At 48.4% G+C, this 14,941-nt stretch overlaps 1 protein-coding gene across 1 annotated transcript in view; it reads left to right on the top strand.

Moving 5' to 3' along the window:
* EFCAB6 (EF-hand calcium binding domain 6) overlaps window positions 1–14,941 on the top strand; it is a 213,706-nt gene that overhangs the window by 183,022 nt on the left and 15,743 nt on the right. Inside the window, 1 exon segment of the mRNA XM_073213995.1 lies at window positions 13,533–13,760. Coding sequence (XP_073070096.1) covers window positions 13,533–13,760 — 228 coding nt within the window.

Below are 14,941 nucleotides of genomic sequence, written 5' to 3'. Positions count from 1 at the left end.
ATTACCATGGAAATCACGGGATTTTTTTTTTACCAAAACACAGCTTTATTCAATGCAGAGTAATTATTTTGTCACAGTCTAGCTTGCAGGAAGCCAATGAGATCTTCCCTTACTTTGTGTTTGTAACGGGGTCTTTAAGATGTTAAATAACTTGAAGATGGGTTTCCAGGAGAGAATTTAAGATCATAGTTTTCAACTGAAGAAGAAACAGTAAAACATATCAGAATGTTTGCAATCTTTTATGAATATCATATTTATATTAGTTGCCAACAGTGTTACTTCAATTTATCTTTTTTTTACTGTAAATATAATGGTGTCCATGTATTTTTAATGAATATGATAAAGAATGGGAAAGTTTCCTTTTCAGGAAAGAGTGCTAAGATTATTGGAAATAAATTAAGTGAATTATTAAGATATATCATTACTGTTATTTACTCTTGTTCCTGATGGCAAGAAAGGCTAAATCCTCTTGAGATAATTTCAGTGATTTTTAAATGTTTCCCCTAAATTTCACTCACTTTCCACCTGCCAATGAAACATGTATTACCCCTTGTCCTGGAGACCATTGAGGATGCGCGGGTTGTAAGGGACCTCGCAGGCCACTTGCACACTTGAGGTGGCCGTGGTGACAGGCCACGGCAAGGGGCTATGGGCCCACTGTGCCTAGGCTAAAGGAAAAAGAAGATGACCGACCACAGCCTCAAACAGCAGGAGCTGCCCACCCAGCAGGGCCTATAGGCATCGTGTGGTGGCTCCAGGAGGACCAGGCAGATGTGCCGCATCCTCTTCTCTCTGGGCCTTTGTCGAGTTTGGTGGCGGGCACCCTGCCTTGGCACAGACAGGTGTCTGTTCCTCTGAGCATCAGCGTCTACACAGGATTAATGCTGTCCCAGTATTCGCTCTAGTACAGATGGCCCGCTTAACACCAACTGCAGGGTCAAAAGCAGCAGGATGAAAATGACATCATGACAGGAGATAAGCGATTAGGTGGACAGCCTGCTCCAGGGATGCGACTGCCATGTAACATATGCATAGTCATTCTTTTAAGGTTAAAAAAACTCATCCTCCCAAATCTGCGTTGGTTATAGCCCCTGCACCCATGCACCCTGGGCCCCAGCTCCTGTGGGGAGGAGAGGGAGCCCCATTTCCGGTGGGAGGGGCAGTCTGGGGGCTGGGCCCTGCTGGAAGCAGCACAGGGGTCGGCCTGCAGGGAGTGTGGCCGTTTCTGATGCCCCCGGCAGAAATGTGAAGGGGGCCACACCAGGCTGGCTTCCGCCGGACCCCGTAGAGGGCCGTCACACTGCCCCCTCCTCCGCCTGAGGGGCCCTTGGCAAACAGCTATTTCAGGCCGACCAGGAGGTGATCTGAGTCCAGTCAGTGAGATCTGGAGGAGAGCATTTCCAAACTGAATTGCTGAGTTTGATTTCATTTAAATGAGTGAATATCCTCAAACCCAGATGTTCTCTGCTCCTGGAGGGCAGGGGCAGCCCTCCCCACCTTTGTGTCCCAGCTCCATATGGCGTCAGGAGTGCCTCGGCCAGTCTCTAGAAGCTGCTAGGAGGAGCCCCATGCAGTTCCCCTGACACTCCACCTGTGTCTGTCCCTCCCTCTACAGTCTCAAAACGCTTCCAAAGCTTGCCCTCTCGGTCGGGGCAGGCATTCTTTCTTGATTCTTACCCTGGTTGGGTTGCTACCCGTCTACTCAAAAGCAATGGGCTGTGGCAGCCAGTCCAGGCAGGCACCCATTCATTTGGTCCCTCCAGAGCCACAACAGTCTAAATTAATTGCAATTTTTGACTTAATCAAGGGCCAGAATTGAGCTGTACCATTGTTTCTACAAGGGCATGGCTGTGTCAGGAAGCCAGGAGTCAACCCACGGAGTCATTATCGCAAATAAATCTCAGAGTAAACCAAAATACAGACAGCACTAGAATCTTGGTCATTACACGCCTCTGTGTGGAACTCGGAGCTGAGCCATTATGTTCTGGCTTTAGCTGCCCCATTTGACTGAAAGAAATCTGAAGTTTCAACATTCAGTACACGTAACTGAGAGTGTGGGCCAGGCTGCCGGCGGGGTAAGTAAGCAGACCCCATCTTACTCAGGGTGCTTACCGATCCCACCAAAATGGCTGTGGCCACTTGTGAACAAACCAAAAAGTTCCACCTTCTGACTCTTACTGAGGCCTGACTTTGAAGGTCCACGCTGAGACATTAAGAGCAAGCAAGTCACCCACCTAGAGATGCACCTGGCCTGATACTGTCATCCTCGTGTTACCCACGGTCAGACACCAGCACCCAAACGGTGGCTGGTACACATTGTGCACATGCTGTGAACCTGGCATTGTTCTATTAACTTGGCTGGTCCCCCTCACAGCCCTTTAAGGTGTGGGTACTCTCAGTATCCATGGTTCGAGGATGAGGAAACCAAGGGACAGAGAGGTTCGTGACCTTTCCCACTCTCCCGGCTGAAAGTGCTAGATCTGAGATTCTGACCAGCAAGGGCCCAGGCTCCCAGCTTCCTAACTGTCAAGTGGGAACCACTGCATATCCACCCCACGGGATTGTTATTTTGATTAAGTGAGTTAATATAGAAAGAGCTTTGCATGGTAGCAAACACCAAATGTTTGCATTCATTTTTTTTTATTCTATCCTACTTCAGTGAGTGCATGTTAAAGGTTTAATGTTTAGTAATAATGTGATTATATGGTGTGGAATCTATTTGAGTGGAAGGATTTAGTTTAATAGTTTCATAAATGGCTTCAGCCATGAGTTTATTAAATCATTAAAAGGTCGAAGAAGTGGCTTAAATGTTTCCTTTATTACCCTGACTCTTAGGGTAGTTTCATGCTACTGAAGGGTTTGTGAATTGGGTATTTGCAAAGATGTCAGGGTAGATCCTCTGTAAGAGTCGAGCTTTATGACAGAAGTGAGCTGGGAAGAGAGGAGGAGGCCCTAACTCTATATGGCTGGGGACGAGAAGGGCATAGACAGTTGCGATAACCTTGCACCCAGTCAGGCTTTTGGGAGACGGGGTTTCCTGGGCATAGGGATCCACATGTGCAGAGACCCGGCTGGGGAAGGCCCCACATTTTGGGCGTGACTAGTGCGTATAGGTTGAGGTGAGGGGAATAGGGTAGGGGCGGTGCGGGGGAGGCCAGAGGGTGAAGGGCCCTGGGGGAGAGGTTGGTCTTGCCATTCACTACTTATATTCCCAGTGCCTGGGACAGGGCCTGACACACAGTAGGTAGGCCCTCAGTCAATCGTTAGGAGTTACCGCACTCCTGTTTTTGGTAGGCTCTGGTTTCTTGTGCATGAGGTAGGCAGCTGGAATCATGATAGAATGGGAAGAGCGCAACTTTGAAGTCAGACCACTCAAAGTCTGTTACCGACCTGCAGGGGAGTAGCCTGGGGACCCCAGGTGAGTCCTGACCGCTTGGCGCCAAGCCCCAGCTGTTCTGTCTAAACAATAAAGGGAGCTGCAGCTGCCTGGGTAGGTGAATGAGGATTAGAGAAAAGCCCTGTAATGCCCAGCACCTGGGTGAGGGAGGAACAGTGAAAGATGGCTGCCAGCACTGGCCTCAGTAAGCCTTGGTTCAACTGGCTTGAAGCTTGACTTGATTATAGCCTTTCCACGGGAAGTTCTGGAATCTTTGCATTCATCATCATACATTGCCTAAGAAGCATGTTTGCACGGTAAGGGACCCCACACCTAGGCAGCTCATGCCACCAGGAAACCTGGAATCATGCCTGGAGTTCTGGTGGAACTCCCCCACTTCTGCAAAGAGCATGGGGGATCACTGAGGCTGACTCACCCGTCACTCAAACCTTGACACCTCCTGCTGGACAAGGGTCTACCCCTGGGAGTGGGTGTGCCGGGCTCTCTGAGAGGTAGGGGCCTGTAGCGGTTCACTTGTACTCAGAGCTTCCACCTTATTTTCCTCTGGATTTTTTAAGGTTTTGTCTTTTTTTGACAAGCAGTCTTGCTGCTGCTGTTGTTATTTTTAGCATTCATTTATTCACTGTAAATACAAATGAAGATACAGTACAATTAATTTCTTTGCTAATCAAAATATTTGATCAAATGAAGCAATTTTTCAATTCTTAAAGTAATTATACTGTTCTTTAAAAGGAAATGGAGGAATTCTTTACCAAGTATTTCTAATTAGGAGTCTTTGCTACCTGCTGTGTTCTTATTCTGTATGAAGTTTCAGGATTTTTTGTTTCCTCCTGTAAGGAATCATGGGAAAAAACTAATTGTCTCCCTAAGTATTCAGAACAAAACTTAGTAGCTAAGTCTAATCAGCTAATTATAACCTTCATAATAGTTAAATTAACATACTGATCTATTTCTAATCTGACAGCTCAAATGGACCTTGCTAAACCATGTTACCTAACCTATGACTGATTTCCAGCCAAGTGACCACTACCTCAAACACCCATAGGAGGAGTGCCACCAAGTCCCCTTGAATTGTGCCCACCAGGAAAGCTGACGGCCAGCATCCACACTGAATAGCCTACTTCTTCCCTATACTCTGAGTGATCCCCTTTCATTTCTTATTAACTGGAAATACAGACCTGTAGTAGTCAGCTATTGCTGTGTAACAGACAAGCCCAAACCTCCACAGCAATGAGCATTCGGTCTGCTTGCACATCTGTAGAGGGGCCCAGCTCCGGATGGCTTGACTGGGACACCTCTGCTCCACGTGTCTGTCACCTTCCCCCTTGGACCAGGGCTGTAGCAACGCCCGTGCCGAAGGCAGTACGCAGGCGCTCTCCAATCACACAGATGCTTCCCGGTACACCTGCCAATATTCCCTTGGCCAAAGCAAGTCATGTGGCTAAATCCATAGCCAAGGGACAGGGAAATATTCTCAGCCTCTTCAGAGGGAGGAATCCCAAAGTCACATGGGAAGGATGTGGATGCAGGGAGAGTTGAAGGAAACATGTCCATACCTCCAACTCTACTTGGCTATTTGGCAATTCAGCCCACCCCTCCCTTTATGTTCTCTCCTTCCTGTTATCTAGAGAGGGTTTGTTTAGGATATGATTTAGTGGAAGATTGTTTCTAAGTCAGCTAAGCACATGGCTGGACATAACTTTCTGATAGGATGCTAGAAGGCTCTTTTCTGGAATCATTCCCTTCATAGAGCTGTTGAAAGAAGAGTACTGTGAAATGGGCAGTGTGAGCGAACAAACGTTGAGGTTCAGTGAACCCCCTGGAGCACACTGCCCCTGTCTAGCAATGGCGTACCTGTCCCCGGATGCTGGCTCCCTCCCCTTGGTTTGGGTTGGGTCAGCAAGCTTCTCACTTGGAGATCCCTCGCCAACTTCAAATGTGACTTCTCTGCAGCAGAGACAGAGCTGATCTGTCTTTATCACAGACAGGTTGGTACAGTGCCTTTCTGAGGTGAACAGGAGCTCCCTGACTCCAGCTGCTTTCTCCCAGAGTTTTTCACCAGCAGAACCTCTCTGACTGGTGTGACTGTCCCTCTTGAACAGAAGGAGAACCTATGCCCAGAGAGGTGAAGTGACTTACTTGGGGCAACCAGCCAGAAGATGGCCGAGCAGGGCTCCAGCCTGGCCATCCCGAATCCGAGCCTGTGGCTCCACATCTGACACCCTTCTGCCCAGGGCCCAAGGCAACTGGTTAGGAGACCAAGGTTCTCCGGAATGCCCACCATGTCCCTGGTCTCCTGCCCAGGCTCAGACATGGCTCCCACCTCATTGGCAGGGTGGCCTGACCCACAGGCAGTAGTGTATGTCAGAATACCTCTGTCCTCTGCTTACTCTTGGTAGAAATGGCATAGCCAGGAGCTAGGACTCATCCCCGGGCCTGTAGTCTGACCTCTTGACTTAGGTAAAAATCTCTGTATTAATAACCAGCAGCAGAAGCAAGGATGGCAGCCCCTGTTTCCCAGGCATTGAGCCAAGCGCCATGCAGTGTCATTTTGTTGAAATCCCAGGCCCACCCTTTGAGATACGAATTTATTCCTGTGAGGAGAATGCGGCAGAGAGCGGCGTGTGCCTCCCCTGGGGTCACAAGAAAGAGACAGAGCTAAGCTCCATTCAGCTCTGACCCACCCCAAAGTTCTCTGGGGTGCCGTCCTCACCCTCCGGGCCCCTCACCCTCCACTTGCCAGTCTGGCCCTTGACCAGGTTCTGCTCCACCCAAGCCGGGCAGAACTTGGGTCACTCATGCCTCTCCCTCCAGCTGTGCTCCGGTGCCAGGCAGGGTCTGCCCCTTCTTCACGTGCCCGAGTGAGGTGCTGACTGAGGGCGGGTCTGGCCTGACGGGACACGGGCTGGGGATCCCAGCATGGTGCACGCAGGCTCTCCCCACTCATGGGCTGGCAGCTTTGTGCACCAGGAGAGACCCAGTCAGAGCCAGAGACGGTGCCAGAGACATCCGGCCGCTGGAGGTGCAGGAGCCCTAGAGCTGGAGCAAAAAGCACAGCCTCAAAATGAGTTCTGCCCAGGCCTGTGCTCTGTTCCTTCCAACCCCCAGCCCATTGCGAGGACCGCTCCCGTGATTCCTTGCAACAGCAGCACTTAGAACCACAGGTTTATGTTGTAAAGCTGTGACTTGCTTTTTACTAAATGAATTATGTGGATATGTTTGAAACTGAGAAGCACTACATAAAAGTGAGGTGTCATGAGTAGGCTCTTTGATGATTGTATACTTCATGTATTAGGACATCATTTCTTTTATATATTTTGCCAGAACTGTGGTATAGTCACAAAGGAAATCAGGAATTCTCTTTTTGGCAATGGACGGTCCATATTGCTCTAGGACAACAAGAGGGACGATTGTTTGCTAAAACAAGATTCCACACACACCCCTGAATAAGTGAAGGAAAACTCCTCCCTAACACATAAGCATTCTCTAATAGGGTCAGCCCTTCGGTGCATAATATTCCCTATTTTTTCCCCTGCATTTAAAATGTAACTGGAACAGCTGAGCCTGTGCACTTGCCAGCTGGGAGGGGTGCTGAGGGTGCAGGCCTGCGGCTCTTGCTCCACAGACGTGTGGGTGAGGGTGGGCTTCTGGCCTCTCGTCTGTTCCCCTCGTTCTGTCCATATCGCAGCTCTGATTCCTATCCTGAGGTGCCTTTTATGGAAAGCATCGTTAGTGCTGGGAAGTGACATTTGCTTCTGAAGATAGTGGTGTCTTTTCTGATTAGGAGAAACATTTCTTCTAGTTATAGAAAAAGCACTATTTCTTCCTCATTCAGATATAATGATCACGTGAGAAGTGCCAGGGACACAAAAGTGCCAGACCAAGAACCATCTGTTCTTCTCTGGCGTCTCCAGTCACTCGGAGCGAGGCTGGCAGTGGCTGAACGGCTTTGTTAAAAAGCTGGATGGGAACAGGAATACGGGCGCCTAACAGATACCCAGTCCACGTAACCCCATGGAAGGGCCAGAAGGCTCTGCCCTGCAGAGGCCGGGGGTCCTCTGTGTGCGGTGGGCAGCGGGGTGGCCGCTTCCACCAGAGCCTGGAGACCTTGGCTCGCTCCTTGTGCACAGAGGCGATGGCACTGGTGCTGCGGGGCTGGGATTATTGACAATCCTCGTTTTTCCTCGGAGCCTTTTGTAGCTTCTAAGTTCTGTACAGGGGATACACAACAAAGGGGCCTCTCCAACTGGCCGCGAAACCACCCTGGTGAGAAGTCAGCCACCGGCGCTCTTCCGCGCCCTGCCGCGGTGCCTGGTCGGGCCGCTTCTGTCTCTCCCAGAAGCTGCCTGTTCCAGGCCCCTTGCTCCCTGCAGTGCTCTGCGGGCCCAGCCATGGGGCTCTGGGTGGTGCTGCTCTTTGGGGATCCCTGCCTGGGGGGTCTCTCAGCCACCCACCCTCCACGTGCCTGTCAGCTTGCTGAGTGAGGAGAGGGTCTCCTCCATGAGCACCTGCACCTCCTTCGCCTCTGGGGCCAGCCGTTGGGGTCAGCTGTGTCCACACCACAGTGCCCCCTTCGCAGGGCACACCACCCCATTAGGACCTCTAACAGAGGACCTGCACGACCCCACATTGGCAGAGACTTTTTTTAAGGATCGCTTCCTACCTCGCCTCCCCGGTATCTAGAAAAGCGCCTGTGCACAGCAGATGGGCCGCGGTGTTTGGGAATGGGTCAGTCCAGCAGCCGCAGGCGTGTAGTGAGGCTCCTTCCCTGTGAAGGCAGCGCACGTGTGTGTGTGTGCGCATCCTACACCAGCACAGGTGCCCGCGCCCCTCAGGGCTCTGGGACTCTGTGGCCCTGGTGAGCCCCATCACAGGGGGTGTGGCTCCGAGCAGGGCTCCCAGACCAGCCTCTCCTCAGCATCCCTCCCAAGCAGGCGTGCCCAAACTGTGTGCCTCAGGACCCCCAATCCTGGAGGGAAGGCACGACTACCAGCTCAGGGGCTCCAGTCACCCTCACGCCTCTGCCCTCGCTTACTCCTCCACCCAGAGGACAAGTGTCAATACTTGTGTGTGTATCTGTGTGTGCACATGTGTGCATGTGTGTGTGTTTCGGGGGAGGACCATTTGGACCACTCGTCCTTTACCATTTAGTGCATCACAAACGTTTTACCACATTATTAAATTATTCCTTGAAACATTCTGAACAGCTGCATTTGCAATCCATCTTATAAAAATATCTTATTTTATTTGTCCATTCTCCAAATGTTAAACATCCAAACTGTTGGCAATTTTTTATTTCTTGTGAATTTTGTTAATAATCCTGTTTCGGTATTTTGTAAATAATCCTAGAAGGATCATAATTCCGTGAGCTCACCTTGTTATTTCCTTAAAGAGTATCTGAAAAGGTGGGGTACTCGTCAAAGGATAGGACCTTCTTATCGAGATACCTTTATTCCACCTTTTCTAGCACTGATATTATCAACCAAAACATTTGCCAGTTTCTTAGAGGAAAAAAGGCAGAATCTTATTTTCATTTACACTTCTTTGCATCATGACAAGGTGGGAGTTTTTTAGCAGTGGATCTGGTGTCAGAGCAGAGCCCAAGGACCCTGCCACCTCATTCACTGTATTGGTCTTGTCACTTGCCACTGTGTGAATGTATTGTTTATTCATTCTTTCTTTGAACAAAAATCAAGGCCCCACTGTGTGCCAGCTTCTGTTCTAAGCACTTTGGGATTCAGCAGTGAACAGACTAGAGTCTCACCTTCATGACATTTATTTTCTGTTAGGATGAGAAAGACATTTAAGAAATGAGTATGTGGTGGACCAGAGAGCAGTAAGTGTAACAGGACCCAGCAGGGAAAGGGAAGAGGGGAGGTAGAGTGCGGCTCAGAAATGTTTTAAAACCCTGGAGGAAGTGTGTGAACAGCAAGTGCAAAGGCCCTGAGGCAGGAATGTGCTTGCTGTGTTCAAAGCAAAGCAGGGGGCCTGGTGGTTCTGATCAGAATGAGCCAAGGAACAGGTCACAGAAGTGAGATCAGAGAGCGTTGTGGGTGGACTGGGAGGGGACCGTTGTGAAGCTCTGCCTGTTACTCTGAGCAATATGTGAAGCCATTTTAGAATCCTGCTTGATCTCACTTGCACTTCAAAACTGTAATTCTCAGAGGAAAATGACAATGGTTTTTTGATTATGGCTCTGCCCTCACTTACCCCTCCATCCAGAGAACAAGTGTTAATACTTGTGTGTGCGAATACTTTAAAAAGATCGTCCTTGGAGGAAAATGACTGCAGGTGTGAGCAGTGAGATGTATAGCAATCTGTGCAAAACATGATGGTGGCTTGGACCAGGAGGTGAGGATGGAGGGGGTCAACTTGCAAATATATACTGAAAGCAGAGCTGTTGGGATTTGTTTGCGGTTTGGATATGGGTGTAGAAAGTACAGGTGACTCCAGGCCTAAGCTACAGGAAGGACAATTTCTATTTGTTGAGACAGAGACCTTGCGAGGACCATGTTCTTCAGTTGATGGCTCAAGGGTAGAGAAGAAAGAATTTTCCTTTATGAAACTTGGAGGTTCTCTGTTGCTAGGGGGGCCACTCTTACCCAAGGTTATCTTTGAGTCAGCCATACCATTCTCTATGCCTTTTATAATGCTGTAACAAGCAGGCTTTGTGATGTAATGGCCCAGTAGAGACAGAGCTCTCACTCAGTAACAGTCTGAGTAGGTATCGCTGATTTATTTGTGTATTACTAGACCTAGCTATACTATTATAATTATATCAAGGTTATGGCATATTAATATTTGACAAGTCAAAAACTTCATTGCTGACCTGTTCTGAGAATTTCATGGCAATTCTCACATGTTTATTTTCCTTTATCAACTTAAATATCAATATATCTAATGATTCCCCCAAATATCCATTGAGATCCTTATTAGAATTTTATTATATGTATGATTTGAGAAAGGTTTTATTTTTTGAAATGAAGTCTTCACATCCACGAACATAGTATGTCTCTCTTTATTCCCATCTTGCTTGAAAAATGTTCAATAGAATATGTATAGCTTTCTTAGGTCTTATGCCTTTATATAAGATTTATTCCAAGGTATTTAATAGGTTGTCATTAATGTAAATGTGAATTTCTTTCACAAGACACATTCTAACTGATTATAATTACTGTAAAAAATGGTATTGCTTGTTAGTATTTTGGTTTGAATCCAGCCACTTACCTAATTGTCTTAAGATTTTCTAGTTGTAAAGTCATATCCACAAATAATGGTGAATCTTGTTTTCCAACATTTATACTGTTTATTTCACTTCTTGTCTTAGTTCAAATGCTGGAGCCTCTAAAAATGTGAACAGTAGAACTGACAGTGAGCTTGCCTATCCCATTTGTGACTTTAATGGAAAAGCTTTAACATTTCACCTGTTTAATATATTTGCAGGTAGTGTCTGACTAATACTTATACAAAGGATATTCATTTTATTTCCACATAATTTATTCATTCTGTTCTATACCATTCTTATCAGGAATAGTTGTTGAATTTTGTTAAATGCCTTTTTGCCGTCTGTTGATATGTGACCTGCTCTAAGGAACTGAAATTTTTGCTAAATCTTGGAGGGCTCTTATACTTGAAATAAACCCTAGATGATGTTGGGTTGTCGTTTTAAAGTACAGTGCTAAATATTTCTAAGGGTCTTTAAAAATTTTTTAATGTGTCTGTGCATTAATGGCCATAAATTAGATTGTTTTATATTTTTCCTTTCAAGTGGTTTTTTATCATATTTTGGTTTTTGGGCAATGCACAATGAATTGGAATACTCTGTCATCCGTCTTTGTATTCTGGAATAATTTGACTAATAAAAATTACCTACTTTTTAAAAGTTAGATACAGCTTGCCCTTAAAATCAGCCAGTCTTGGCACTTTTTAAATAATAGATAATAGATCTTTTAACAGCTTTTTCAGGGTTTTTTTTTTATGGTTACCTGTCTATTCAGGCCTAAATCCTAAATTAAATTTAGTAATCTACATCATGCTAGAAAAGTATTCAATTTCCTCTGCAGCCTAAAGCATATTAACCTAAGGCTACATATTCTCCATTGTCAGTATTCTTCCAACTCTCTTGTTAGAGTAACAGTGTTTCCAATTTGTTTTGCGTGTTAACGCTTTGAGCGAGCGCGCAGGTGCACCATCTCCTGTGAGCCTTGATTCCTCCTGGACGGGTGAGGAGCCTGGGGAGAGTGGGGAGGGCCCAGTGCCGGTCCCCCAGACCCGGCGCCCCGCCTTCCCGTGCTGGGCTTGGTCACCCGTGTTCTCTCCAGTAACGTTCACTAGGACCCACGGTCCTCAGGCCCCAAAGGGGTGACAAGGGTAAGGGGGGACTTTGACCATGACTCTCCATCTGGGAGAGGTTCCTCTATGGATGGAATGCCAGCACCCCTTGGGATGTTTAGGGAAATACCCATGTGTTGGCTCTAGGAGGTGCACTTCCAACTGCTTGAAAACATAATATGCGTCAGTAGTGTCACTTTCATTTTCTAGAATGAAAAAAGAAAGTCATTCATTTGCTTTGTAAATGGTTCTAAAATGGACCTATTTAAAAACTGCTATTGACCTTTGGGTGTCAAGGGTGTGATGGACTGTGGTTCGAACACAACTGTGCTTATTCACATTTTTTTTTGGATATTCCTAACCGCATCCTATGTTAACACAATTTCATAAAGTAACATTACCCTCTGTCCTGAAGGATAGTAACATATAATACATATATTGCTATGAAATTGCTAAAAATGAACCATGACCAAGTTTTAAAACTAGTTGGGGGGCTTAGATGTGATAATCTAGTAAAGGTCTTAGCACAGTACGGGTGCACTGTAAGAGCTGTCACCGCTAACAGTCCCCATGGGTTTTGATGTGAGGAAAGCCGGCATACCTCGGGATGCGCCCGGGGTAGGGACAGTGTCCGTGTGCCATCAGGGTTCTCGCAGAGCCCAGGCTGCCCCCCCATCCCGCAGCCCCACCCCTTCCTCACACTCCAGGGGCCAGCCTGCTGACACAGCGCCCACAGGTCCGGTTGGGGACCTTTCTCAATTCACAGTAAGTAGATGGACGCCGGGGCTCTTGCCGCGCACCTGCTCCTCCCCGGGCCCCTGGCCTCTGCAGGAGGCTCAGGACGCGTCTCCTTCCTCCAGCTTTCGCTCTGAGCTTGTCTCCCAAGGCTGACTGCACCACGGAGCTCACCCTCTCCCCCTGACTGGCCCCAGGATAAACACAGACACCCTTGTCACCTTCAGGGTCCGCTCAGTGATGGCTAGGTGACCTCCTTGCCCGCTGTTCCCGCTGCCCCGCCTGTCCACCTCAGCAATCACCAGCAGGTGCCGAGCAAAGGCTGCAGTCCTCCCCCCGCCCCTCCGGCTCCCTTTGCCCCAAGCCCTCGTGCAGCACGTGAGCCTTAACACACAGTACGCAGGGGCTTCTGTTACCCCGTTTCTCCTGGCGGCCGTTCTCCTCCCCGCAGAAAGCTGTCCCTGAGCCCAGGCTGAGACTCCGCCCTCCTCCAGGCTCCCAAGCCCCTTGGACAGTGTCATGAGGCCCTGAAAGTGCCTCCCAACACCCAGGCGCCCCCTGACCAAGGAGAGGATCAGAACAGGAACCCCTGGCCAGCAGCCAGCGCCACTTAGGGAAGCACTTAGCCGCCAGCAGTGCTGCAGCTGGACGGGTACCAGCCATCCGAACCTGCCTTTCAGACTCTAGCTGCTCTGAGTACGAATAGGCTGACCTCCAGAAATGAGAGCAGGCCAGACACCCCTCTGCAGACCCCTTCCCACTCAGCACAGGCACTCCCTCACCCGAAAACCAGACTGAGGGCTGAGCGGGAATGAAAGGTGCCCCCTCCCTGGCCTGGCCCACTTGCTGCCCCGTGGGGGGCACTGACTCACTTCTGCTCCATCTTCAGGTAAATCTGAATGGCTGCCTGGCTCCTGTTCCCGACCTGCATCTGGGCTGCGTCTGTCTCCTGACTCAACTCCCTCGCTAAGCTGGGCCTCCCGGGACCAGCCGTGGGCAGTGAGCCCAGAACCAAGAAGTGATTTATTATTTATTAAACATATCAATTTTTCCATTCTGTTTTTCCCAGACTGCTTCCGAGTGGGCTGAGAAAATGCCCAAAGGCCCGCCACCCATGTCTCCCAAGGAAACGGCCAACCAAGAGGTCCTGCTGCGGGTCCACAAAGCAGTGGCTTCCCACTCCCGTGCCATCGCCCACGAGTTTGAGCACTTCGACACCATGCAAACCAACACGGCATCCAGGGATGAGTTCAGGGCCATCTGCACTCGCCACATCCAAATTCTCACCGACGAGCAGGTAGGAAACATGTTGGTTCATCATCCTGAGCAGTGCTGTACGAGCATCCGGCCTTTGTGCTTCACACTCTGGACACCCCAGACTATAAAGAGTTCAGACTATCCTCTATTTTAAAAATACTTGGAGATTTGGGGGGTGTTTGTTGTTATTTTGTTTGAAATCTCACTGCAGACTCCCGGGGGACTTCTGTTTATGTGATGAGTGTGAATTGCCCATTTCAACCACGGTGCAGATAATGTCACTTTTTTTTTTTTTCTGGTTTCTTTTTATCTTTTTTTTTTTGGTATCATTAATATACAATTACATGAGCAATATTATATTTACTAGATGCCCCCCATTATCAAGTCCCCCCCACATACCCCATTACAGTCACTGTCCATCAGCATAGTAAGATGCTGTAGAATCACTACTTGTCTTCTCTGTGTTGCACAGCCCTCCCTGTGTCCCCCTACATTATGTGTGCTAATCTTATGCCCCTTTTTCCCCCTTATCCCTCCCTTCCCACCCCTCCTGCCCAGTCCCTGTCCCTTATGGTAACTGTTAGTCCATTCTTGGGTTCTGTGATTCTGCTGCTGTTTGTTCCTTCAGTTTTTCTTTGTTCTTATGCTCCACAGATGAGTGAAATCATTTGGTACTTGTCTTTCTCTGCCTGGCTTATTTCACTGAGCATAATGCCCTCTAGCTCCATCCATGTTGTTACAAATGGTAGGATCTGTTTTCTTCTTATGGCTGAATAATATTCCATTGTGTACATGTACCACATCTTCTTTATCCATTCATCTACTGATGGACATTTAGGTTGCTTCCATTTCTTGGCTATTGTAAATAGTGCTGCAATAAACATAGGGGTGCATCTGTCTTCTTCAAACTGGGCTCCTGCATTCTTAGGGTAAATTCCTAGGAGTGGAATTCCTGGGTCAAATGGTATCACTTTTATTTTTTAAATCAAATTAAACTCACCTCCAGCTACTGCTCTTCTCCCTCTTTGCCTGGATTGTCCCTGGGCTTGTGTGACCCAAAGCGGTAACAGTCTCTCCCCACACCCGTGCCTATCAGTTGCTCTGCCCACCCCCGGCCACCCTACCTCCGCTGCCCTCGCCTCTCCCTGTGGTGCTGCTGTGGTGCTCTTGGACGCTGTCTGCTGCAAGCACGCTGGTGGCATGCCCACCCCCGGCAGGCCT

The sequence above is a fragment of the Manis javanica genome, chromosome 10 (assembly GCF_040802235.1).
Source record: "Manis javanica isolate MJ-LG chromosome 10, MJ_LKY, whole genome shotgun sequence".
NCBI classification, from domain to species: Eukaryota; Metazoa; Chordata; class Mammalia; order Pholidota; family Manidae; genus Manis; species Manis javanica.
This window is presented reverse-complemented; position numbering and strand designations above follow the sequence as displayed.